We start from the raw sequence: 27,070 nt of genomic DNA, 5'->3' as shown, positions 1-27,070 counted from the left end.
TTTGCCTCTACTTTCCAGAGGTTATGACAGGCTCTGTCCTTGTTTCTTCAAGCCCTTCAGACTGTAGATTTCTTTGGTAGTTTCAGCCACACTGTTAAAAGCATGGACTGTGGCTTTCCCTCAGATTAAAGCCTTAAAAACAGGAAACACACCTTCCCTTATTTTCTTCTTACATGTGTCAGTTTCTAGTATCTCTTTACTTTGATACTTTCCTTCCTTTCAAAGTCATTCTTTATATTTGTTCCAGTGTATAGTTGCTGTTGGACTTCCCTGGTGACTCAGAAGGTAAAGAATCTGCCTGCAATGTGGGAGACCTGGGTTTGATCCCTGGGTTGGGAAGATCCCCTGGAGGAGGGCATGGCAATCCTCTCCAGTATTCTTGCCTGGAGAATCCCATGGACAGAGGAGTTGACAGGAAACAGTCCGTGGGGTCGCAAAGAGTCAGACACGACTGAGCTTCTAAGTACAGCACAGTACACATAGTTGCTGTCTGCATGATGGCAGGTCCAGTGGGTGCTACTCAGCCATCAGACTGAACACAGGAGTCTCCCTAAATGCTTTAGGCTCTGTTTCTTTTAACTGCCTCTTTTTTGTGATCACCATTTTTACCTCCAGTACCTCCTAGCCATCACCCTTCTTCATCCTGTGTTGCTGTTTTAACCCAGGCAATAGCTGAAGAGTACCAAAGAAAGTCAAGTAGCCTAGCTTTTTAAGTCAGTTGAAATTCTCAGTTGGAAACATGGAAAAGGACTTTTCAGGTCATTTCTACTAAAAGTATCTCTGATTTTAATAGCCTGATTGGGGACCTTCCCACATACGCTGATCTGTAAGTCCGAGCTGGATGGTTAATGTTGCCTAGAGCACAGAATCAACATTTCTTTTATATTCTACATAGCACCTTATCAAGGCTTTTCAGAGTTTAGGTTGATCTAGCTTTTAATCTGGAGAAGGCAATGGCACCCCACTCCAGTGTTCTTGCCTGGAAAATCCCATGGTCGGAGGAGCCTGGTAGGCTGCAGTCCATGGGGTCGCACAGAGTCGGACACAACTGAGCGACTTAGCAGCAGCAGCTTTTAATTCCCCAAAACCCGCTCATCCCTTTGTAATATATTCCAGCATTTTATAACTCTTAAGATATTTCTGTAGTTTAGAGGGTTGTTCACCTATTACTTGTTTTGACTGTTGAGATAACATTTTATGTATCAATAGTATATGATACAAATACAAGACTTACTGTTGTAAACTTACTGTAAAATGCATGGATAATGAGTTGTTATTTTTCTGTGTTTGCTCTTCCAAATTAGCTCCTGGGCTACAGTGAAAAGCCAATAAATCTACAGATGTTTATTGGAACAGCAGATGACCGATATTTACGGCCTCATGCATTTTACCAGGTGCATCGAATCACTGGGAAGACAGTTGCTACTGCAAGCCAAGAGATAATAATTGCCAGCACAAAGGTTCTGGAAATTCCACTTCTTCCTGAAAATAATATGTCAGCCAGGTATCTTGAAACATCCTGAAATGGACTGTTTTTTCTTTTCCTGAAATAATTTTCAGAAGAAAATATATTTATTTTTATATTAATAGCACAAAAATAAAATAGTATTCTGAATTAACTGAATAACATTTTATAAACAATTAGAGTATATTTGCTAAGGTTGGTATCATATTTCCATAAAGAAAATTCAATTCAGCAAAAGTTTATGACCATGTATTTACCAGGCAAGCATCATGCTAGTTGATAGAGACACAAATAGTGAACTTTTGTCAAGTAGCCCACAGTCTAATCAGTTCAGTCGCTCAGTCGTGTCCCACTCTTTGTGACCCCATGAACCACAGCACGCCAGGCCTCCCTGTCCATCACCAACTGCTGGAGTCTACCCAAACCCATGTCCATTGAGTCGGTAATGCCATCCAACCATCTCATCCTCTTTCGTCCCCCTCTCCTCCTGCCCTCAATCTTTCCCAGCATCAGGGAAAAGAGTCAAATGAGTCAGCTCTTCACATCAGGTGGCCAAAGTATTGGAGTTTCAGCTTCAACATCAGTCCTTCCAATGAACATCCAGAACTGATCTCCTTAAGGATGGACGGGTTGGATCTCCTTGCAGTCCAAGGGACTTTCAAGAGTCTTCTCCAACACCACACTTCAAAAGCATCAATTCTTCTGCGATCAGCTTTCTTTATAGTTCAACTCTCACATCCATACCTGACTAACGGAAAACCCATAGCCTTGACTAGATGGACCTTTGTTGGCAAAGTAATGTCTCTGCTTTTTAATATGCGGTCTAGGTTGGTCATAACATTCCTTCCAAGGAGTAAATGTCTTTTAATTTCATAGGATTGACAATAAATAATTGCAGAACAATTGTGATTGATAAGTTTCCTTAAAGAAAACTTTTGACTGCTTTCAGATGTCCCATTTTATCCATATCCAAATAAAATGAGATTTTGCTGAATTCTGAATGAGAATGCAGTAGAGTTTTGTTCAAGTGGATTAGTTAGGAATGTATAGTACCTGTAATAGAAACCTGAAGTGCAGTGGCTTAAACAGCGAGAGGTTTAATTTTTCTTTCTGCAAAAGAAATATACAGATAGGCATTTTAGGGCTGGCATAGTGGCTCCATAAGTCATTGGGGCCCCAAGCTCCTTCTGTTTTTTCTTTGCTATTTTTAGGTTGTAGTTTTCATCCTCAAGATTACCTCATGATCCACAGTGGCAGCTAGAGCTTTTGCCATCATAACTGTAATCCTAGAAGGAATAGGAAGAAGGGGTAGGAGGAAGGGTGGGAGAGAATTTTCATCTGAGTCAGGCCTCTTTAAACAGCTTTTCCCAGAAACTTACCCAACACTTTTATTGCATCTCATTGATCATCCTTGTATATAGGGAAGACCTGGATATGTTTTGTTTTGTTTTTTAACCTGAGTACATTGCCACCCCTAACAAGATAGGGGTCTGTTACTGAGAAAAACAGAAAAAGGATATTTAGTAGGCAACTATTACTTTGCCACAATCAGGTATGTGAAACTTACAGTGACTTTTTTAGAGAAATTGTTTCAAACTATAATATAGGTCTTTCTTAAGGTGGCGTTGATATCTGTCCCAGGCTATTGGAAGAATAGTCCTATTAAAATCGGATTTCAGTCTCAGGCTCTCCTCTTTTAAATTTATATTTTTATTTAATTGAATATACCCCTGAAGACATGGTAATTTATGATATAACTGTACAATTATAAAATAAGAATTGCTTTTATCTACTTACTAGCAGAAAAGAAAAATTAATATAGATTGAAATAAAACCTTATCTTTGCCTGCTTTGTTCAAGTCAATAGTACTCGAGAACTGGATCCTATTAAGTCAATACATGGGCTAAAATGAGAGTTTTTTCATGGCTGGGGCACTGTTAGCTGATAATCTCTACTCTTATACTTTCTGTGTTCTGCAGTATATAAAAAGAACTTTGTATTCTCAGGTGATCCTTATTCAGGTACATGAGCAAAACTCTTAAAGAAAAATGTTAACTCTGTTTCCAGGCATCCTGTTTGACCCATTTTCAAATAAGGTGAGGTGGCCAGCCTCTAATGAGAATGCAAGAAGGCTTACCTCCCTTCCTCCCTTTTACTCTTGGATCTTACTTTTTAAATTTTTTTTAGCTGCACCACGAGACTTACGGGATCTTAGTTCCCCAACCAGGGATCAAACCTCAGTCCTTGGCAGTGGAAGCACAGAATTCTAACCACAGGACGACCAGGGAATTCCCTAGGATCTTTTTCATTTAGCATCAAAAACACATGAAAATACTGTTATTCAGATGCAGAGGGGAAATTGAAAATCAACTTTGAACTATCTTTTTCTAAGAATTCATAAAATTGCTTCTTAGGTGACAGTTTGCAGGCCATGTTTCCATTCATTCCTCTGGATATTTTAAGCAGTAGACTTTACCAGACAAGGACAGACCTACAAAAACTTTATCATTGTTATTTTTTGCCTCGGCTTCCTGGAAGTTCATGATCAAGCTCAATTATAGTAATTATAGTAATTCATGTAACGTTAGATTTGGGATATATTTATTTCCTGTTTCTTCTATTTAAAAATTTTTTTCTATTTCTTTCTTCTTGACGTTATTCGTGTTTATGTTGTAAAATGCCTCAAATCATTTTTTAAAATAATGTATAAATCAATAAATTAAAGAAAACAGAGTACATGAGTTTCTAAGACAGATTTTCAAGAATTTAAGAAAGCCTTACGTACCAAATAATGTGAACTTATCAGAACTGTAGGATCCAAACATGAAATAGAGGTGGTAGTCAAGATTCATGTTCCCTTCCCCAACCGGAGGTGGCAGACACTGACTGCCTGGAATAGACCAGAAAGAACAAATTCAGACTTAAATTGAAGAAAGTAGGGAAAACCACTAAGCCATTCAAGTATGACCTAAATTAGATCCCTTACAATTATACAGTGGAAGTGACAAATAGATTGAAGGGATTAGATCTGATAGAGAGTGCCTGAAGAACCATGGACAGAGGTTCATGTCATTGTACAGGAGGCAGTGATCAAAACCATCCCCAAGAAAAAGAAATGCACAAAGGCAAAATGGTTGTCTGAGGAGGCCTTACAATTTAGTTGAGAAAAGAAGAGAAGTGAAAGGCAAACGCGAAAAGGAAAGGTATACCCATCTGAATCCAGAGTTCCAAAGAATAGCAAGGAAAAATAAGAAAGCCCTCCTAAGTGAACAATGCAAAGAAATAGAGGAAAACAGTAGAATGGGAAAGGCTAGAGATCTCTTCAAGAAAATTAGCAATACCAAGGGAACATTTCATGCAAAGATGGGAACACTAAAGGACAGAAACAGTGTGGACCTAACAGAAGCAGAAGATATTAAGAAGAAATGGCAAGAATACACAGAAGAACTATACACAAAAAGTCTTAATGACCCATGGTGTGGTAACTTATCTAGAGCCAGACATCCTGCAATGCGAAGTCAAGTGGGCCTTAGGAAGCATCATTATGAACAAAGCTAGTGGAGTCAAAACCTTTGACTGTGTGGATCACAACAAACTGTGAAACATTCTTAAAGAGATGGGAATACCAGACTACCTTACCTGCCTCCTGGGAAACCTGTATGTAGGTCAAGAAGCAACAATTAGAACAGGACATGGAACAGCAGACTGGTTCCAAATTGGGAAAGGAGTGTGTCAAGGCTGTATATTGTCACTTTGCTTGTTTAAGTTACATGCAGAGTATATCATGCGAAATGCAGGGCTGGATGAAGCACAGGCTGGAATCAAGATTGTGGGGAGAAATATCAATGATCTCAGATACGCAGATGACACACCACCCTTATGGCAGAAAGCGAAGAGAAACTGAGGAACCTCTTGATGAAAGTGAAAGAGGAGAGTGAAAAAGTTAGCTTAAAACTCAGCATTAAAAAATGAAGATCATGGCATCCAGTCCCATCACTTCATGGCAAATAGATGGGGAAATAATGGAAACAGTGACAGACTTTTCTTTTCTTGGGCTCCAGTATCACTGCAGATGGTGACTGTAGCCATGAAGTTAAAAGACCCTTGCTCCTTGGAAGAAAAGCTGTGACAAACATAGACAGCATATTAAAAAGCAGAGACATGACATTACCAGCAAAGGTCTGTCTAGTCAAAGCTGTGGTTTTTTCAGTAGTCATGTATGGATGTAAGAGTTGGACCATAAAGAAGGCTGAGTGCCAAAGAATCGATGTTTGTGAGCTGTGGTGTTGGAGAAGACTCTTGAGAGTCGCTTGGACAGCAAGGAGATCAAACCAGTCCATTCTAAAGGAGATCAATCCTGAATACTCATTAGAAGGGCTAATGCTGAAGTTCCAATACTTTGGCCACCTGATGCGAAAGAGCCAACTTATTAGAAAAGACCTTAATTCTGGGAAATATTGAAGGCAGAAGGAGAAGGGGATGACAGAGGATGAGATGATTGGATGGCATCCCTGACTCAATGAACATGAGTTTGAGCAAGCTCTGGGAGATGGGGAAGGACAGGGAAGCCTAGCGTGCTGCAGTCCATGGTGTCGCAGAGTTTGACACGACTGTGCGACTGAACAACAACTTCCACTGCAGGGTGTGCCTGTTTTATCCCTAGTCAGGGATCTAGTATCCTGTATGATGCGGCCAAAAGAAAGAAAAAGCTCTACTGTTCTCTCAAAGCAGTAGTGTGGGGGAAGATTGGGAGATAGCCCCTTTGTTCTGCCTGCTATCCCATAAATTAGGTCGTTTCAAACCTAATCTATCTTGTATGGGTAATATCCTTTAATTAAGACTGATATTCAACCCACAACCATAGAACCACTCTACAAGATGCTTTAAATATAGTATGCCAATATTCATTGCCTTCCCTACTCATAACTCCTCCTTGATTTAGAACTTGATGAGAATGGATGTGGCAGTGTTATATTCTGATCTAGGATATAATTGTGTTGTAAGTAGAAATTAATAGTTACTATCATTCCTATAAATTTAGGTTTTGTTTGGTTGCTTTTTTCTTTTCTCGCATTGCTTAGCCAGAGTTTAAGATAGTCATTTCTGATACTCCACGTCATCTGCTAGAAACTTAACTGTCTGCTAAAATACCTTCCCTTGAAACTCAATAAAAATTGATAATCTCTGGTATTTCCCACCAAATACTCATTTGGCATATGAGCATGAATACTAGCTTGATACAATTTGATCAGTACTGTTTTGAGCTAAGGTACAGTTTTTCAATATTAGCTAAATACAGTTTATTTATAAATAAAAAAGTTTATTTTAAAAAATATTACTTTTTAAGAAATTTCCTTGCCTTTTTGAAGGTGAAAATATTATATTTTTCAGATTTTTCTTGAGCTTTTTTGGTTCAAGCCTGATGAGTTGTTTTTATTAATAAACGTATAAAAGTTTTAATATGTTATTGATGACTTATTTGTGGTCCTATAAATTAATCTTTTCTGGGCTAAGTTATATGTATAGAATTAGAGCCTTTCACTTTATATTTTACTTATCTAGTTCTGTAACAAACCACCTCAAAATTTAGTGGCTTAAAGTAGTAACTGTTTATTATTTTTCATGATTCTTTTCGTTGGCTGGACTCAGCTGGTCCATTCATGTAGTGGTAGCTGGAATCATTTGTGTACCTGATTTCAGCTGGAGTAGTGCAGAGTAGTTGAGGATTATCTGGGCCTTTCTCTCCAGCATACTAGTTGGGCTTCTTCATTGTGTCTCAGGGCTCCAAAAGAACAAAAGTGGAAGCTCCAGAGCTTCTTCAGGGCTAGACTTGTAAATTACACAGCATCACTTGGCCACATTGTCAAAGGAAATCATAAGGCCCACTATCAAGGAGAGGGGACATCGTTACTCTACCTCTTAATAGGAAAAGTGGCATGGGAATACAGGTATGGGGAGGAATTATTTACATCCCTCTTTACAGTCAGTTGGTACACTTAGTATTATTTGTCATCCAAAACATTTTTAATCATATTTTTAATTTAAATAGCAGAAAATAGCAGTCATATCTTTCTTTTTTGACCTGATTTTAGGTTGTGATAGTTGTGCCTGGCCAGTTAACATAACTGTTCAGCTGAGTTTTTTGGAACCACTAATTTCAGTTAGCCAATAATACTTGTATATTCTTTTCCACTAGTATTGACTGTGCCGGTATTTTGAAACTCCGAAATTCAGATATAGAACTTCGAAAAGGAGAAACTGATATTGGCAGAAAGAATACTAGAGTTCGACTTGTGTTTCGTGTACACATCCCACAGCCCAATGGAAAAGTCCTTTCTCTGCAAACAGCTTCTATACCTGTTGAATGCTGTAAGTGAGCTTGTGATGCTGTTTTTTAAATTTTATTTATAAAAGGTCATTTTCATTTTCTGTTTTATTTATTATGTTGAGATCAAAAGTAAACTGAAACCCAGGGTCTGGATAGCTGGTGTGATTTTCTTATATAGAAATAAACTACATGTGTAGTGGAAGTAAGTACTGATCTTGGAGTTAGGAAATGGTTTTGCATTATAATCAGACCCTAGGTAGCCTGTGTGGCTATAGACATTATTCTCTTGACTACAGTTTTCTTAACCTGTAAATGAGGAAAGGGGCTTGATGACACTTGAGAACCAAGTCATGAAGCTATGAGTCTGACACTAAGTGTCACTATTACTTGGTCACCTTTGTTTTATTAAAATGTTGGAAGATGTCTGTCTTTACGAGCTGACACTTCACCTAACTATGGACTCACAGGCTTTTGGCTTTTAATTGTATATTTATTTACACCAGCTTGAGAAAGTGAATATCATTTACCCAGATTTTCAAGGCCAAGAAATTGAAAAAGGCCCTAGAACCCGATGTCTACTCAAGCTGTGGATTGAGAACTGTGGACCTCAGGCAGGTTAGCTGTTAGTACTGAAATACTGAGATTGTGGTTTAGATCCTTTAGGGCATAATTTTTGTATTAACTTTTAATAGATAATACAGGTATATGGTACAGAATTTTAAATGAATAAAAGTATAGAGTGAGGCCCCTGCACTTGCCCTCTGTGGTGGCCCACACTATGGAGTGTGCTTCTCTCTGAATCTGAATAAATCCACTTCTTACCTAAAAAAAAAGTATAGAATGAAAAGTAAATTTTCAAGTCAGCTAAATCCTCTTCTTAGAAACAGCTTTTGTTGCCATAATTTTTGTTACTCTGCCAGACAAGTGCCCATTTAAGCATATATTTCTCTAATTTTTAGCAACATAATTTAAATAATTTTAAGTTCATAGAGTAGCTTGAGTTTTTGAGATGAATTCATGCTAAAATTATTTTGTTTTCTCTTTTAGTTTATTAACTTAATGTGTGACTGTTGAGAATATAGAAAACACAGAATGGTATAAAGAGTAGCATTAAAATCTTTTGTAATGTCACTTCTCTGATATAGTCACTATTAACCATTTTCTGGATTTTTTTGGGTCTGAGTATTTGAGTATTTGGTATTTTCACTTATAATGGGCATTTTTTCATATTGTTAAATATTCTTCAAAAATACTTTCAGCACATGCATAATATTTTATTATGGCTATACCATTTGCTGAACACAGTTTGAGTGTTCAGCAAATGTACTTGTGATGGTTGGTTTCCACCATAAATAATTAGTCTTACTCCCTAGGCTGGTCAGTGCTTGTTTTTATGCTCCTTCTCTGTTGGGCCATTTAAAACATAAATAGGGACATAATGTTTTCATAAATGTTTTCTGAGATCTAGGTTGGTACTTGGTACTTTCCAAATTGTAGCTCATCCTAACCAGACCCATCCCCTATGACACATTGTCTTTGAACAGGACTAGGATCCCAGTTCATATACCTTTTGTGGCTTGGTGTGAAGTACTTGGAAGAGACATAGTGAACTGGGACTGCATGCATCATAAAGGCAGTCAAATTGTTTAAATTTCTTAAAAATGTGTTTTGGCCAAACAAAACACAGCTGACCCTCTAAGCCACCAATTTTCCACCCAAGTAGTAGGACTAAAAGTAGACCTGTTTCCAAAACATGAAAAAGAAAGTATAGTCCACACTTTATTTTAATCCAGAGAGAAACATAGTTATTGAGGCCTTTGACAGGAATAAACCCTTAGAGAACCTAAGCAGTCAAAAGAAGTATAGCTTGAAACTCAAGCATTTTTAAAAAAAAGAAAAGAAAGGCTAGAAATAGGATCTCCAGAAAATACAACAGTTGAACTCAGTTGATATCAGAAAATGATGGCACCAAGGAAAAGTTAATACTTTAAATAATAACTTACAAGCTTTAAGATAAATTGTGTTCATATATCCTGGGAAGGAAGAGTAGAGTGGACTAAGAAATATTTATGTTCATTTTTAAAAATTCTGTATTGAAATGTGTACTTCATGTATACTTTGTTTAGTTATTCAGAAGATCATCCAAAATGTAATCCTGATGTCTTGATGATCTGGCTATTTTCTTTTTTGCTATTTTCTTGATGAAAGATTTACTTGGTGTTTGTCCTTTAGAAACTTGTCTTCTTTTAATTGTATGTAATATAGTTATGCATCTTTGGACTTAGTTTTCTTCTTCTATTAAATTTGCCAATTTTAAAAGGCAAATTGTAGGGAAGAAATGTATTAAGCTAAAAAGAGAAAAGTGGATGAGGTAAATGTGTTGGAGTCAACATAAGTTGCGGGCATTGATTAATTTCTCTTTATTAGTTTCTCTATAGTTGTAGTCTAATAATAATGTAGAATCACATGACTAATAAGTATTTTGTTTTCTAAATAGCATAGTTATTTAGATAATATTGTCCTGCATTTTATAAAAGCCCAGAATTTTCTTCTTTTATAGCTAGAATTTGTCATTTACATGTGAAAGACTGTAAACTAGTATTTATTTTTCTCCACTGTTAAAAAACAGCTCAGCGGTCTGCCCAAGAACTTCCTCATATTGAGAAGTACAGTATCAACAGTTGTTCTGTAAATGGAGGTCATGAAATGATTGTTACTGGATCTAATTTTCTTCCAGAATCCAAAATCATCTTTCTTGAAAAAGGACAAGGTAAATAATATAAGATTTGAGTTGACACAGACATAGAAAACAAACTTATGGTTACCAAAGGGGATAGGAGAGAGAAGGGATAAATTAGGAGTTTGGGATAAGAAGATACAAACTACTATATATAAAATAGATGAACTGGGCCACTCTCTTAAACCATACACAAAAATGAACTCAAAATAGATTGAAGACTTAAATGTAAAACCTGAAACAGTAAAACTGGAAGAAAACTTAGGTAGTAAGCCATGGCATAGGTCTTGACAGTGATTTTTTGAATCTGACACCAAAAGCAGCAATAGCAGAAATAAAACAGACTACATCAAACTTAAAAAGCCACACAACAAAACAAACTATCCACAAGATGAGAAAGCAGCCTACTGAACGAGAGAAAATATTTCCAAAGCACATAAAGAGTTCATACAGCTCAGTAGTAAAAAATCAGACAATCCCAATTAAGAAATAAGCAGAAGATCCCAGTAGACATTTTTCCAAAGAAGAACATAGATAACCAACAAATACGAAGATTCTTTCTCTACATTGTTAATCATCAGTGAAATGCAAGTCAAAACCATAGAGAGGGACTTCTTCCCTGGTAGTCCAGTGGCTAAGACTCCATTCTCTCAATGTAGGGGTCTCAGGTTCATTCCCTGGTCAGGGAGCTAGATCCCACATGCCGCAGTGAAGACCCGGCAAAGTCCCCCCAAAAAAAGAAAAACACAAAACCATAGATACTACCTCACACCTCTTAGAATGGCTATTGTTAAAAAAAAAAAAGCTGGAAGAAACAAGTGTTGGCAAGTCTGTGAACAAAAGGGAATTGTATACTGTTTGTGGGAATGTGAACTGATGCAGTCACTACAGAAGATATTTTGGAGATTCCTTAAAAAATTTAAAGTAGAACTACCATATGATCCAGCAGTTCCACTTCTGGGTATTTATCTGAAGAAAATAGACATACTATCTCAAAAAAACATACACAGTCCCATGTTCATTGCACAGTGTTTACAGTAGCCAAGACTCGGTTATAAGGACCCTGGCATCTATCTCCTAGTACATCCAGAATGCGTCTTTATTAATTATTGTAACCACCACATTTCATTATAGTGAACTGTTTATATTTGCCTTTCATCCACAGACAGAAGGTAGGGTATCCTGTCTCTTATTTCGGCAACCCAGAGTGCCTGGCAAGTTGAGACCCAGCAAATGATTGCTGAACTGAGCTGTAGTTCTGAGTAGGCATAGCATTTGTGCACAAGGGTAGCTCATACTTAGTTGTTGGAGTAGAAAGTGGTGAAAAGGCATTTCACCAAGTCTTCACAGACCAGATGAAGTCATCCTAGCAGTGAAGGTACTTTTTGGTTTTGTCACTGGGTGAATGCCCATGACATAAGAAGAATGCTTTAGAATAGCTGCACATTAGACTGGAATGCGAGCACTAGTAGCAGATGGGGTGCTCCCCAGGTAAACAAGTCACTTGTGACGAAGAGACAGAAACCAGATAATAAAGATCTGTGGTGACCCAAATCTGGAAAGCCTAGCAAATTATTCACAAGACCATCTGTTTCTAAGATCTTGACAAGCCAAGCAATCCTAGAAAATGAAGTCTAGTAGGGGGAAACTCACATAGCAAGGGCTGGGGGTTAAAAAAAAAAAACAAACCCAGCTGCATGAGTACACAGTGTGGGAGCTTGAGCTTGGCAGTAGGAAATGTGGCAGACTGAGGGACACTTGCTGGCCACATGCGAAGTGTCAGACACTTTCTTTATAGTGTAGCTGCCTCAGATAACATATTCACAGAGACATAGCATCTCCATGTAAGACAACAAGAGCTTCAGTCACTCTCTGTCATGTTGAGTCATTTCTCACCTGGTCTATTCAGTCCTCAGCCTGATGCATTTGGAGGGAGATGGTCACACTGGAAGACTGTTCAAAGAAGAGTGACTAGGGGGGCTAAAATATCGTTTAAGGAACAGATGCGGAACTAGAGGTGCTAGGCAGCAGAAAAGGAGACACAGGAAAACACAGATGCTTTTAAACATATGAAATACTGTCTCACAGAGACGCTCAAGATTTTTAGGGGGTGGCTACAAGGAGTAGTGCTTAGGCCAGAGGTTGGGTACTTGAAGGAGACATGTTATCTATCATGAAGACAGAGCAGTTTTCTAGCAGCAGTTATTATCCAAAGATGAAATGGGTTACTTGGTTAGGGAATGAGTTTCTCATTACTTTAAGGCACACAAGCAGAAAGAAGTTGGCCGCCACTTTGTAGAGGTGTTCTCAGAAGATTTTCATACATCACTTAGTAGACTAAAGTCTACAGGCCCTGCAAATTCAGGTAGCCTAAGATCTTTCTTCACATTTTTTTCCCCATGGGTAGACATTTTCATAACAGAAGTCAGTGAGATAAAGATTCCTTTTGCCAATAAACTTGTGATACTAAATAAGTTAGATTTTGTTTGCATGCTTTTTGACTTCCTTTTAACTGTAAATTGTTTCTTTCAATAGATGGACGACCTCAGTGGGAAGTAGAAGGGAAAATAATCAAGGAAAAATGTCAAGGGGTAAGAAGTTGATTTCTTTGGAAATATTTGAGATGCTTAATGTGAAAATTAGATAATGTTGCTTTGTGGTATAGATGAGGAGTCTTTTTTAGAAGTTTGGACATGAGATAGACTGCTTTCCTGGTACTAAAATAAAGTTTAGGAAAGATAAACTGTTGGTGTCTTCCCCTTTTTTGTGGATAGGGAAGGAGAAATTAGAAATGAAAGATTATTAGAAGTTCTTACTGAAGTTATCATTGATTTACTTCTCTGAATTCAGTGAACGTCTTTAAACAACGGGCAAAAAAATAGGAGGACAAGCCCTCAGGGGTTTTGTATTTAACATACTCTTTCCAACTCCTCCACATTAAGCCTTCCAGGATTCAACACTGAAAGCTGTGATCCCTTCACCCTGGTTGGAATGGAGACAGAATTTTCTCTGGGGTAGGCAATACTACTTCCCACAGTGTTCTCCAAAGACCTAGAGAAGTTAGATTAAGGATTGTGGTTGACTTGGAACTAAAAATTTTCTCTATGCATATGTAAGATTATTCTTGATATAGATACAGATTTTGTGTTTTGCCATTTAGAACATTTTCAATGTAAAATTTAAGATAAAGGCGTTCCCTAGTGGTTAGGATTTGATGCTTTTCCTCCTGTAGCCCAGGTTCAATCCCTGGTGAGGGAACTGAGATCCCTCAGGCCACGCAGTAAGGCCAGAAAAAAAAATAAGAAATCTATAACACAATATGGGAGCTATTAAGCTTTGATTAAAAATTAGAACAAGCTTTCACTTAAGATGTATAGTAACATGTAATATTTATTAGAGCAAAATATCTGACTACATAGTAAATAATAAGACTTGATTTCTGCCTCAACTAGAAACCCAAGTAGGTGAGTGAAAAGCAATTTCTCCTTTAATGGTTTACTTGAAAGAGCTTTTCTCTGTTAAGACTGAAGTATCCTTAGAGTAAATCCCCAGATGACTTATATGACCAGTTAATGTGCATAATGAGCCCGAGTAGTTAAGACTCATGAGATGTGTTGAGTTTAGCAGGTGCATTTCATTTTTAGTTCTGAGTGTAACACAATCTTGCTTTCTATGCTCCTTAGGCTCACATTGTCCTTGAAGTTCCTCCATATCATAACCCAGCAGTTACAGCTGCAGTGCAGGTGCACTTTTATCTTTGCAATGGCAAGAGGAAAAAAAGCCAGTCTCAACGTTTTACTTACACACCAGGTACGAGGAGTTATTGTGATGGTTTGCTATAGAGCTTGCTTTCATAATGAATAAGGTTATGCAGTGAATCCTGTATTAGTTAGTGTGTTTAAGATAGGGTGCTTATAATGAATAAAAATCCCAGTATACGCCTTGTCTGTAAAGTTTGCATTTACTTCAAATGTTAGAGCCGATAACAATTATTTTTTGTTGTCATTTGTTATAAGGAACTTAGAAGGTTGAATGTAGATTTGAAGTCCATTTTTCAGGAGTTACCAAAGGTCACCAGCACTGTTGGAAGGATAGATGTCTGAATACGTGTGAACTTTCCTTCTGCCCTTCGCACTGCAAAAAAGCAGTGTGCCTGTTTTGTAGTGTATTCATCTCAACCATTTCCAATCAAAATGGGAAATTTCTCCTTAAATTTTTCATTTGGCAAGCAGCAACTATAGCCTGTGTTGGCTTTGGGGGAATATAACATTGATAGCAGAATTCCTGATTTTATAGAGACACCCTAACAAAGAAGACTTCCACACCTCTTTCTGCAGCAGCTCAAGTGCTGTAATTTTCCAGGTCTGGATTGTGACACATAAATATTATATGCAGTAATTCATACTGATGTTTACATTCTTAGAGAACAAACATTTATAGAGGTCTTCTCTGTGCTAGATGCTGTATTATTAGTCATCAGAACATATGATAAAAAAATTATAATGAAGCTTATTCTCCAAAACTTATTATTGTAAAAACTTTTAAAGGGTTTATTGTAAATGAAAAGAACAAACACTGAGTTTGAGAGGGTTCTGGTTATTAGTCATTCATTTGTCACCATATTCTTTTTAAAGCCTGGCTGTATTTCATTTATAGCCTCTGAAGACTGCTTATATTCCAGAATCTGAAAATTATTATTACCTGATCATGTTAGTACAATACTTGGTAATAAAATATTTCAGATAACTTTCAGACCTTTGAAAACTAAGGATTTTGGTTAGCCATTTCATTTATTCATTAATTCAATAAGTATTTAAGGGTGCACACTAAGTGAGCAAAACCTGTCTTAGCTTCTCTCTCATGGAGCTTATAATCTAGTGGAACAAATAGAAGCTAATAAATCTCTAAGTAAATAATTTATAAATTTGTAGTTAGACATATAAGAACTGTTAAGGAAAGGGAAACAATGCTGTGGGTGAAAATAAGAAAGGGACTCTTGCTAGGCTAACTGGTTGTCAAGTGATGCTTGAGTTAATAACTGAAAAATAACAGTAATAGTTTATAATTACATAACATTTACTATGTTTTAGTACTGTTCTCAGCCCTTTTTGTATTCATTTAATCCTCTTAAACCTGTGGGGTAGGTTGTTGCCTTATTTTACAAATGAGGACACTGAGTGGCTAAGTAATGTGCCCAAGGTCCCAAAGCATATATTCTAGAGCCAAACATCATATATAGTCAGGTTCCAGAGTCTGGGCTCCTAACTTAACCTAGACTACATCCATTTGTTCATTTATTTCGCAGACAGAGCATTTTGTGTGTGCTAGGTGCTATTTTAAGCAGTTTATACATACAAACTCATTTATTCTCCCATAACGCTGTAAGGTAGATAGTGTTGCCCTCCCCATTTGGCAAGTGAGTGAAGTGAGATCGCATAGCTAACAAAGGCAAACGTGAGATATGAATCTTTGCAGTATGGCTGAATAGTCTATACTGTTAATTATTATTAGATAAAGAGTGGGAGAACATTCCACATAAAGGCTGTAGCATATGCAAAGGCCTTACCGTTGGTTGGATCAGAGAGTATTAAAAGAGTTGTAAGAAGTGAACTTTAACAGGGAGGTGACATGATCAGATCTGTATTTCAAAAATGATTTTTTCCCATGGTTCTTCTGTCAGTTTATAAGATGTCAATGACCAGTTTAGTCTTTCCTCAAATTAACTAACTATAGAGTGTGAAATTTATATAGGAAAGACCAGGAAGAATAAAACGTGATTCAAACATCTGGTGTATTTTGAGTATACAAAGGCGAGAGCATCAGTGATAATAAAGAATATCAGGTTTCTGAGAAGAGGGAAAGGATAGGATTTAAAATATCCCAATTGGCATGGACCTTAAATGGGAAAAGAAAAGGAGGGAAGGTAAAGAAGATGAAGAAGATGGATGCCCATTAAGAACGTTTACAGACTTAGTCGTGGAGAGTTTAGGGAGTTTCCAAATGATAGCTTCAGTTTTGTTTTTATAAAGAATGACATGCGGCCTCCTTCTGTGAGCAGAGAGAGGAGAATGTGGGTAATTTGGCAGTTTAATGGTGTGGAGAAATATGAAAAAGTTATTGTAAAGAGAGGGGAGAGTAAGTTACCACCGAAACCTAATAGGATAATCAAAGGACACCTTTGATGTTGATATTGGTGAATTTATGGATACAAATTAGCTCTCCTGTGTAAATTTCTTAAGCAGCACTCAGATTCTTCAGGGCAGGTGGTGAAATATGAATAATAGGGCTCATCCAGGGTCCAAGAATGTTACTAAATTCTTTTGAGATGAGGAACTATAGAATCTAACCTGAATAAGAAGGAAGAGAGCTTCTGGAGTTGGGGGGAAAAGGCAGTAGTGTCAGCATGTTAGAGGTGTTGATTACTACCATCATAGTGGTGGTAGCAGGCAGACAGAAAGGAGCAAATATCATGCCTCTACATTAGCAGCTCTTGAATTGAGAGGACAATATAAAAGCAGAGTCCTAGAGGGCATTCCATATGAGAATGGAAATCAATGGGCCCCTGGAGTGCAGAGAGAACATTGGATTGGACTGGAGCTGTCATCACTGGCCTTGTGGTTGACAGAATACAAATCAGGTGGCACACACTAGTGAAGGAAGAGTGGACACACAAGTGTTTGGACAGTCCTTATTCTGCTTGATTATTACCTTTTGTCTGTCACATTTTACTTTTTTCACCTTTTTTCTAAAATGAAATTTTGAATAAAGTTTTTACAAAGGCGAATATGTTACTGTGAACGTTTTTAAAGGACAAGTTGAAAAAAATTTTTAAAGCATCAGTATTCTCTTTCACTCTATCATTCTCTTCTTTAGATCCTTTAATTCCATATATAACTATATCATTTTAAAAACAGAACTGAGACCATACTATCTTATATATATTCTAATTTTATAACCTGAACATTTTTATTTTTTCTTATCAGCAGATAATTTTACAGAATCTTAATAGCTTTTTAGTATTCTACTGTATGACCCTTTGTTATGGTAGAGTTACTATGTTTGTCTTATTAATTTGTATGAATGCTTTATAGTAGAGATTTTAGCCATTTTATGTGTAACAATAATTCCTTTTTAATTTTTACTTATAAAAACTTTATATATTTGTAAGTTGCTTATTTTTAATTAAAGGATTTTTATTTGCCTCCTTTTTGGCAACTTCCTCACAGTAGGGATCTGACCAGTATCAATATCCAGAGGGGGAATAATCATTAACTACAAGTGGCTAATTTAAAAACAAATTGTTTTTAATTAGGGATTATATTTAGTATTATTTGTCCCACAATCCATTTGCTTTCTGAATGAAGACAGTTCACAGCGTATGTGTATGATTTACACATGAACCTTACCACAGACGGTAATAAAGCACACAGCCCTTCCCTGGGGTTCAGCTACTTGAACTTCTGCCCAGCTTGTATTCAATAGCTTCAGAACTTCCAATGTGGGGGACCCTACCCCCACCCCAGAGAAAGTGTATCTCCCTCTGAAGTCCAGCAGAAGTTATTTGTACATGGGGATACCATCTGAGCTCTGGTTTTTGGAATCATGGGGATTTTTCAGACAGTATTAGAGTCAAACTCTCATATATAATATTTCGCTTGTGGGAGGGTATAGTCTGTATTCTAAATAGTTGACTGGGTAAACTGACTTTTATATTTTGGTTGTTTTGATTGGGAGGAAAAGCATGCCTTACAATCAGAAGATCAAATCTCAGTTCTGCCACAGACTGTATCTACTGCCTAACCTCTGTAAAAGAGGATATAATACTAAACAGTGATTTTCAAATTGTTTGGATTGTTTTATTCTTCAAATAAGGGCTTCCCAGGAGGCATAGTGGTAAAGAATCTGTCTGCCAATGTAGGAGACATGGGTTTGATGCCTGGGTTGTTGGGAAGATACCCTGGAGGAGGAAATGGCAACCCACTCCAGTATTTTTGCCTGGAAAATCCCATGGACAGAGAAGCCTGGCAGGCTACAGTCCATGGGGATCACAAAGAGTCAGGTGTGACTGAGCACAGCACACATTCTTCAAAAAAAATCTTATGCAAATAGCAATATTATGAGAATAAAGCTGGCTTGGGTGCTCTTTTAGCACTGGAAAGGGAAGTCCAGAGCTTTTACTCTTTGGATCCTATTCTATATCCATCTCTTGAAGAAGAGTGCGAGACTTCTCATGGTTTGAAAACCACTAGACCAGTTGATTTTTTTTTTTCTGGATTCTTCTGTTCTTCAACATTCTAAATTTGAGAAATAGATTGTATAATACAAAAGGTAGAATTAATCTGTTTCCAAAACTTGTCTCATTGTAGATATTGTAAGATATGTTTAACTGTATTTCCCTCCAGACAAGAATAAATTACCATAGACCAGTGTTGAGGACATCATGTTGGAGTCTGAATTCCTTATAGACCAAAAGAATAATTCTTGATGTGGCAGAGTGAACATGCACTTGATTTAGTAAAACAGAGTTCTCAGACTGGATACCCAGATATTGGTCAGGAATGTAGAAATAAGGATTAGATCACACACACAAAAAGGTGGATGTTATGCTGTAGTTTTCAGTCCCTCTGTGTCCTTTTTAGTACATGGTAACCACCCATTTATGTAACCAAGGATCCCAGCTGTTTCATTCAGGATTAAAGGATGAGAATAGGCTTTCTTGGGTATTCTCCCTCCTTAGGTAGAAATATGACTCTGGGTATAGGATTCACTGTGGCTTTCCTGAGACCAGAGTTGGAGGCAAAGTGAAAGATGAAAAAATCCAGTAGTGCAGGGACAGAGTTCTAGTTCTGCCAAAGTCGAAGAAAAGTAAGTACATCAAGACATTAAGGGCAGAAGAAAAAAGACATTAGACAGGTCAGGAGCCAGTAGACACAATGAACCAAACTTGAAATACCTGAACAAGAATCAGAAGGCAGAGAAACCTGTGTTCAAGACCTTATGATATCACTTAGCTGCTGTGAGATCTTAGTGTCTTTAATCTCCTCTTCAGTATAGTCATCTGTGAAGCAGGGTAATAATAATCTCTACCGAATAAAGATCTTCAGGTTTTTAAAAAACTATTTATTTTTAAATAGATAATATATATACATGGTGAGAAACATTCAAAAGGCCCCAAAACTTTTTACAGTAAAAAGTAAGTCTTCTCCTGTTCACCTATTTTCCCTTCCCAGTAGTAAACCCAACAGTTACCAGTTTCTTGTACATCTTTCCAGAGATATCCATAATGTATAAGCAAAAACATATGGTTAAATTATCTGGCTTCCCTGAAGCCTTTTGAGTTTTTAACCCCTGACTTGAATGTGTGATATAGTTGTATAGCCTAGAATGAAGACTATTCATAATTATTTTATGTGTTATATAATAACATTTGCTTTAATCTCTTCCTTTTCAGTTTTGATGAAGCAAGAACACAGAGAAGAGATTGACTTATCTTCAGTTCCATCGTTGCCTCATCCTGCCCAGACTCAGAGGACTTCTTCAGATACAGGACACCTACATGACAGCGTACTTTCTGCACAGAGAAGCTTGGTTTGTCCCATCCAGCAAACATATGCATCCATGGTAACTGCATCCCATCTGCCACAGCTGCAGTGTAGGGATGAAAGTGCTGGTAAAGAACAGCATATGATATCTTCTTCAGTCGTGCATCAGCCTTTTCAAGTCACACCAACACCTCCTATGGGGTCTTCCTATCAGCCTATGCAAACTAATGTTGTATTCAATGGACCAACGTGTCTTCCTATTAATGCTGCCTCTAGTCAAGAATTTGATCCAGTTTTGTTTCAGCAGGATGCAACTCTTCCTAATTTAATAAATCTTGGCTGTCAAACACCATCATCCATACCTTTTCATTCTTCAAATTCAGGCTCAACAGGACATCTCTTAGCCCACACACCTCATTCTGTGCAGACCCTGCCTCATCTGCAGACAATGGGATACCATTGTTCAAACACAGGACAAAGATCTGTTTCTTCTCCAGTGGCCGATCAGGTCACAGGTCAGCCTTCCTCTCAGTTACAACCCATTATGTATGGTCCTTCACATTCAGGGACTGCTACAACCGCTTCCCCAGCAGCCTCTCATCCCCTGGCCAGTTCGCCACTTTCTGGGCCACCATCTCCTCAGCTGCAGCCTATGCCTTACCATTCTCCTAGCTCAGGAACTGCCTCATCACCGTCTCTAGCCACCAGAATGCATCCTGGACAGCACTCAGCTCAAGCACAAAGTACAGGCCAGGGAGGTATTTCTGCACCTTCATCTTTATTATGTCACAGTTTGTGTGATCCAGCTTCATTTCCACCTGATGAGGCAACTGTGAACATTAAACCTGAACCTGAAGAGCAGGAACCTAATTTTTCTACAATTGGTCTGCAGGACATCACTTTAGATGATGGTAAGTTCATCTTTATGTTCTTGAAGCAGTGACGATTCAGGAACTTCCTTCTCTTAAGAGTCTTGAGAAAGTTACCATCGATTGTTTATTGCATATGGTTGGGCTGTTACTAGAAATATGTTAATATATGATTCTGGAGAGATAGACATGAACATACATGCTTTAAAGTCTATTTTACTACTTATATCTGTTGTGAAGGCTAAGACCTGGAGTAATAACCTACCACCTATTTGTGATGGAACTGAAGATGTGAGCTTTATTGGGCAGTTTTTCTTCCAGAACATATAGTGAGGTCGCAGCGTCTAGAGAATGGAATTCAGAAATGTTAATTCAGTAAACATTGTAGAGTCCTATCCCTTTGCAAGACACAGAGTTAGATGCTAGAAATACTAGAAATGTATCAGGGTAGAGTTCCTGTCCTTGAGGAGATTCTTCACAAGTAAAGAACCTGCTTCTCTGTGGCCCTGCCGGCTTGCTGAGTCAGATAGTGATGATGATACAAGTCCAGACTGGTTTGCTGCTGCTGGTACAACTGTTGGCACCATGATAAAAAGAAGCTATTTATATAAATGTAACAAGTTGGTGTGTAGACCTCTGATTTTATGAAATCATAAATTGGACAGCAGATTCTGCAGTATTAATAGTTGAAAATTCCCCCAAGATAGAATTTTCAGGTAATAATTTTAGAGTTTATTCTTGGCTTTGTCATTTATATGGTAGTGAAAAACTGTCTAAATAGGAATGCAGTGAAAGCTACCTGTAACATTTTTTTGGTATGAAATATGGAAATAGAATTTTAGTTCTCATTCTGTAATCTATTGAAAAGTTAACACTAGGTCAGTCCTCTCCTTTATACATCTGGAGAGGCTATTTACTCCTTGGTTGCAAAGCTGGTGTTAAATTCCAAATTCCAAGCAAAAGAGAAAAGGAAGATAAATAAAATGATAAAATGTGGGAGCCCCTACCCCTATCCCCAACTTGACACCACGGCTTTACTGTCATATTAAATGAGGATACAATGTCATGAGGAAACAATGATCCAGTAGGTCTTAGTCACTTACAACCAAGATATAAAAGAAACACATTAGGAGATCAGCAAAAAGATGTGAAAGATTCTATAGGAAGGATTCAGAGAGGCTTCCTTGAGGAGATGACATTTAAGCCAGTCTTGGAGGATGAGTATATTTTTCAGTAAATGAGGATCAATCACCTCTTAACCTTTTGGCTAAGATCAAGTGTAGTATCAGTAAATGAGAATCAAAGGGAAAATCAGACAACAGAAGCAGAAACATAAAGCTGTGTCTGGGAAAGCATGATTATCTGTGGCTGGAGGGCAGATGGCAAGAAGAGGATGGCTTTCAAAGCGCCAAGGGGATTGGCCAGGTCATTTGTGTGTAAACAAAAGGTATAATAAACTAAAGCAAAACCTATAATTTTCGTAGCATTGTTGTCTAATTAAACTCTTACTGAATCCTCTCAGTTCAGTTCAGTTGCTCAGGCATGTCCAACTCTTTGCAACCCCATGGACTGCAGCATGCCAGGCTTCCCTGCCCATCACCAACTCCCGGAGCTTCCTCAAACTCATGTCCATTGAGTTGGTGATGCTCTGAATCCTCTAGATAGCTTCATTTAGGGAATTAGGCTTTCTGAAGGTCACATAGCTGGTAAGTTGTAGAGCTGAGACTGGAATCAGATCTTTTCAGTCTAGTCTTTTTTTTTTCTTTTGCAGCACTGCAGCTGCCCCCACCAGTAGCAGACCATGATGGTTAGAACTGAGTGCTTAATGGGATCCCTCAGGCTTTTTTTCATTCCTTGAGAATAGTGGAACATTATCCAGAATGCATGTGTAGAATTTCTCTGCATGACTGTGTGTACACAACTGCATCTGATTCGTCACACTAGTATTGCTTTCAGGGTTCATGTTTAAAATTTTAGTCTCTGAAACATAGGGTGAGACCTGGAGTATGATAACCTACCTCTTCAGTAATGGCACTGAAGATACAAGATTTATTAAGCAGGTCTCATGGGATATTCCAGCTCATTTTCTTTCCAAGTGAAGACTTTTTTTTTTCTAAAAACACACCAAAACTGGAATTTACTCTTTATAATTTACTACAGACTGAGTGATTTGGGGGCACAGTAAATTGGAACTTTTAGAAAGGTTTTATGAAGATTTTATTTCATCTTTTGAATATGTGAAAATGTATTGCAGAGAATCTGGAAAAATGAGATCTATGAGGGCAAGTAAAATAGTTTCCATTTTGTCCCATTCACAGTTAAGCAAAGTTCCCAGATTGCAGCCCCACAGAGGACAAGGACTGGCTGCAGAATTCCCTCATTGCCACCCGTCAGGAGACTTGACAGGAGCTCAGTGGCACTAGCCGTAATCAAAGAGGGGTTTCGGGGATTAAAATACACTCCTGCGCATCTTGGATTGTATATCTTGGATGGGTTGTATATCTTGGATTATACATTTTAGATGTATAATTTCTGCATTTTGATGCTTAACATGAACTCTAAAATGAATTTTTGGTATTTGCCAACTGACTCATTGATTACGTTATTTAGATTTGCCTTTGAAGGTAAACTTCTAGATGCTTAGAAAATCCTACGGTTCTGCAGAGTTTTAATATAAATTCATTAAAAAACGACAGTTATGTATTTCATAGTCCTTGAACTCTGTAGTACTTGAATGTCCACTTTATGATAAGCTTTAAAAGTAAGTAATAAAAACCCACCCAGTATTCTTGCTTGGGAAATCCCATGGACAGAGGAGCTTGGTGGGCTACAATCCATGGAGTTGTAAACAGACATGACTGAGCGCCTGAGCATCCTATACAAGTATACATACATATGATAAAATTTAATTTATAAATTAGGTACAGTAGGAGATTAACAATAATGTTTAATAAAATAGAGTAAAAAAAAGTTAGCCATGAAACATACCAAAAATGATTGAAAGTATACTACTTAAAGTGAACTTCGCAGTTAACTTGAGCTCAGATTTTATTTTAACTTTTCTGTATTGTGCTAAGCATTAAGTACAAAGTAATTTTCCACTCTACAACTAGAGGACATGAGTAATTTTTTTTTTTAAATTGTGTTATACTAGTTAAATAGTGAAGTAAATTAAGTTGCTCAGTCGTGTCTGACTCTTTGCGACCCCGTGGACTGTAGCCTACCAGGCTCCTCCGTCCATGGGATTCTCCAGGTAAGAATACTGGAGTGGGTTGCCATTTCCTTCTCCAGGGAATCTTCCCAACCCAGGGATTGAACCTGGGTCTCCTGCATTGCAGGCAGGTACTTTAACCTCTGAGCCACCAGGGAAGGAAAAATATATTTATCATCTAATCTTAATAACTTTGTTAATCCTGTTTCTGTTTTATATTTATTTACCCCTTTCTTTTTTTAATCAAAGATTAAAGCAAATAAAATATCCTTTTTATTTTTGAGATTTCTAATTAAAATAGAATTTGTCAAGACTCATTCATACTTGTCTGTTACCTTTAGATATGCAGACATTAACACCTTAATTTTTTATTATAAATTCAGTGACATTTAATAGAGAAGATATTAGTGCACCTCAGCTTGGAAATTCAAGACTTACAGAATTGAAAATAATACAGCTCCTTCATCTTATAGGTAGAGGATCTGAGTTTTACAGAGCTTAGGGTATTCATCCAGGTTAACACTGATTTAATAGCAGAGTAAAACCCAAGTCAGAAAAATAAATAAAACCCAAATCAGAGCTCCTAATTCAGGACTCTAGGAGTTTTTTCAGTATTTGCAGTCATGTTTCTCATCAGTCTGTAGTCTGAAACTGTGGATGTAGAGCATCCGCAGAGTAGCATCTGTGCAGCAGAATAGATGAGAGAAAATGCTATTTTCTCAGCAGAGCTTTGGTTTGTGAGAGGGACCAGGGCTTAAAATTTTAGATTCTCATTAGTGGAGAAAGAACTGGCAACCCACTCCAGTGTTCTTGCCTGGAGAATCCCAGGGACGGGGGAGCCTGGTGGCTGCTGTTTGTGGGGTCGCATAGAGTCAAATACGACTGAAGCGACTTAGCAGCAGCATATACCTTTATTGTTAACCTTAGATGTTTTTATTAATGAACAGGCATATGGTGTTGTGAAACAAGTATGGAAAGTATCCAGTCTGATTTCTATAGTAACTTATCAGAAATGAGCTGTCTTGCTGTTTTTCTTTTCACACATCCTGCACAAGGATGATTGTTTTGATTCTCTGCTCATTGTTTTCTTTGAGGTGTATCAGTAATCCATCCTAGAGGTGGAATTCTTTATAAGAATTTGTGAAGAGAAACATAGTTCCCAGCCACTTTTATGTAACGTGAGCAAATAAATTTTGTAATAAAAGAAAAAAAAATTTTTAGATTCTCATTAGAGATGAAGTCTTAAAGCCTCTTTATTCCACCCTCCTTTTTCACACTGGAATTCATTATCTGGTGTCCCTAGTAATATTATATTCCTGTTAGTCTCTTCCTCTCCAGCTCTTTGGAACATCTCAGGGCCTTTTAAGTTCCAGCTGCCCTTGTTTTGTGTGGGCTCTGATGTGTCTGGAATCATACAGAGCAAATCTAATCATTCTTCTGTAATAATCCTTCATGTGTGTGAAATCTTTATCTCTTTCCTAAGTGTTAAAAACACTCGAGCAATCTCATCCTTCCCTCAGCCTTAATAACATGCTTGTTCCCTTGTTTGAACCCTGGGGTTTAGTTCTTTTCATAGCGCCGTATCCAGAAGGCAACACTCTAGCCAGCTCAGAAGTGGATTGGGGCTGTCACCTTCCTTGTTCAGAAAATTTTATCAGTTTGGTGTAGGTCAGGGGATTTTCTTAGTTCCATCTTGCTGTTAATTTAGTGAATCATAAGCACTAGTCATTAGTCATAACTGAATCATGTCCATTTTGTATCCCCACCCCATGCCCCACCTCCGTGGATTTTTACATGTATTGTTTTTGGAACCCAAGACTAAACTTTGCAGTTATCCTTGTTTGGTTTCATTGAGGTGATTTGGGTTCCTCACATCAGTCTTCCAGGCTCAGGTGAGTCTCAGAAACATTTTCAGAGTAATGTGGCTCCCTCCTCAGAGGGGTTTATTCCTTGGGATAATAGCAACAGCAGAATACCAACCTTAACCAATTGATGTTCTCTTTGAAGCAGTCTCCTTAGAAGACTTGTAATATATACTTATTCAGCCAGTTAGAATATTGTTCAAAACTCCTTTGCTACTTTTTTTTTCCTTGCTACCTAGATGTATTAATACCATTGTCCCTGCTTGACAAGCATGTGTTACATCTGAGTTTTTACTCCAGTGTTAAAGTTTGTGTGCCTGGAACTGTAATTTTTCCTAAACATTTCTGTGCTTTATCGTGTGTATGTCCCAGATTTGGACCAAGTGATATACATTAAAACAGTACAAAAAAAAATGTAGAAATTGTCACAGCTGTGTTTTAAGCATTTTTAATTAAGATTATAATATTGTTAAACTAGTCTTAGACCTTTAAATGCAGGTTCTTCTAATTTGTGATTGAGCTGAAACCAGTGAGAACTTTCCATTAGAATCCCTCAGTTCCCTCTTGTCCTCCTGTGTTCACAGACTAACAGAATCGCAGCTGCAGCTTTTCAGCAGAGAAGAGGGTACACGTTAAATATAGCCTGACCTGCTGTTGTGGGTGAAAACTGACACTGCCACTTGCAGGCTCTGAAGTAACATGCTGATCTTGAATGTAGGGCAATTGCTAATTTGACTGTAAACAGGGACTCTAATGTGACCTCAGCTGTTGTGGTTCGGTATAGGTGACAAGCAGATGAACCTGCCTTTAAGTTCCTAGGGAAAGATAAGTGCAAGATTCAGGTGATTAACTTGGATGGGAGAATCAGGATGCTGGTATGGAGGAGCAGCACAGCTAATATTGTCAGTGTTCTAGTCCACCTGTTGTATGCTTATTTTACTGGTGTTTGTTATATTTAAATAAATAAATGCATAGCCAATGATGAGGATGGGTCACAAATGAGGTGTTTAGTCACTTAGGGACTCAGAAGTGGAGGAAGGTAGATAATACTGAAC

General features: G+C 37.7%; 1 protein-coding gene and 1 non-coding gene across 3 annotated transcripts in view; one reads left to right on the top strand and one right to left on the bottom strand.

Moving 5' to 3' along the window:
- NFATC3 (nuclear factor of activated T cells 3) overlaps window positions 1-27,070 on the top strand; it is a 94,016-nt gene that overhangs the window by 50,161 nt on the left and 16,785 nt on the right. For both annotated transcript variants that reach the window (XM_027516183.1, XM_027516184.1), the window contains exons 4-9: window positions 1,305-1,504; window positions 7,663-7,835; window positions 10,424-10,564; window positions 13,067-13,122; window positions 14,215-14,341; window positions 19,983-20,984. In XM_027516183.1, the coding sequence (XP_027371984.1) occupies window positions 1,305-1,504; window positions 7,663-7,835; window positions 10,424-10,564; window positions 13,067-13,122; window positions 14,215-14,341; window positions 19,983-20,984 (1,699 nt within the window). The remainder of the gene's footprint in view (window positions 1-1,304; window positions 1,505-7,662; window positions 7,836-10,423; window positions 10,565-13,066; window positions 13,123-14,214; window positions 14,342-19,982; window positions 20,985-27,070) is intronic.
- On the bottom strand, window positions 24,240-24,311 carry TRNAC-GCA. The gene has a single exon. It is a non-coding gene; the product is annotated as a tRNA-Cys (tRNA).

This window comes from Bos indicus x Bos taurus, chromosome 18 (genome assembly GCF_003369695.1).
Source record: "Bos indicus x Bos taurus breed Angus x Brahman F1 hybrid chromosome 18, Bos_hybrid_MaternalHap_v2.0, whole genome shotgun sequence".
In the NCBI taxonomy this organism is placed as follows: domain Eukaryota; kingdom Metazoa; phylum Chordata; class Mammalia; order Artiodactyla; family Bovidae; genus Bos; species Bos indicus x Bos taurus.
The sequence above is the reverse complement of the archived record's forward strand: the minus strand, read 5'-3'. Positions and strand labels throughout refer to the sequence as shown.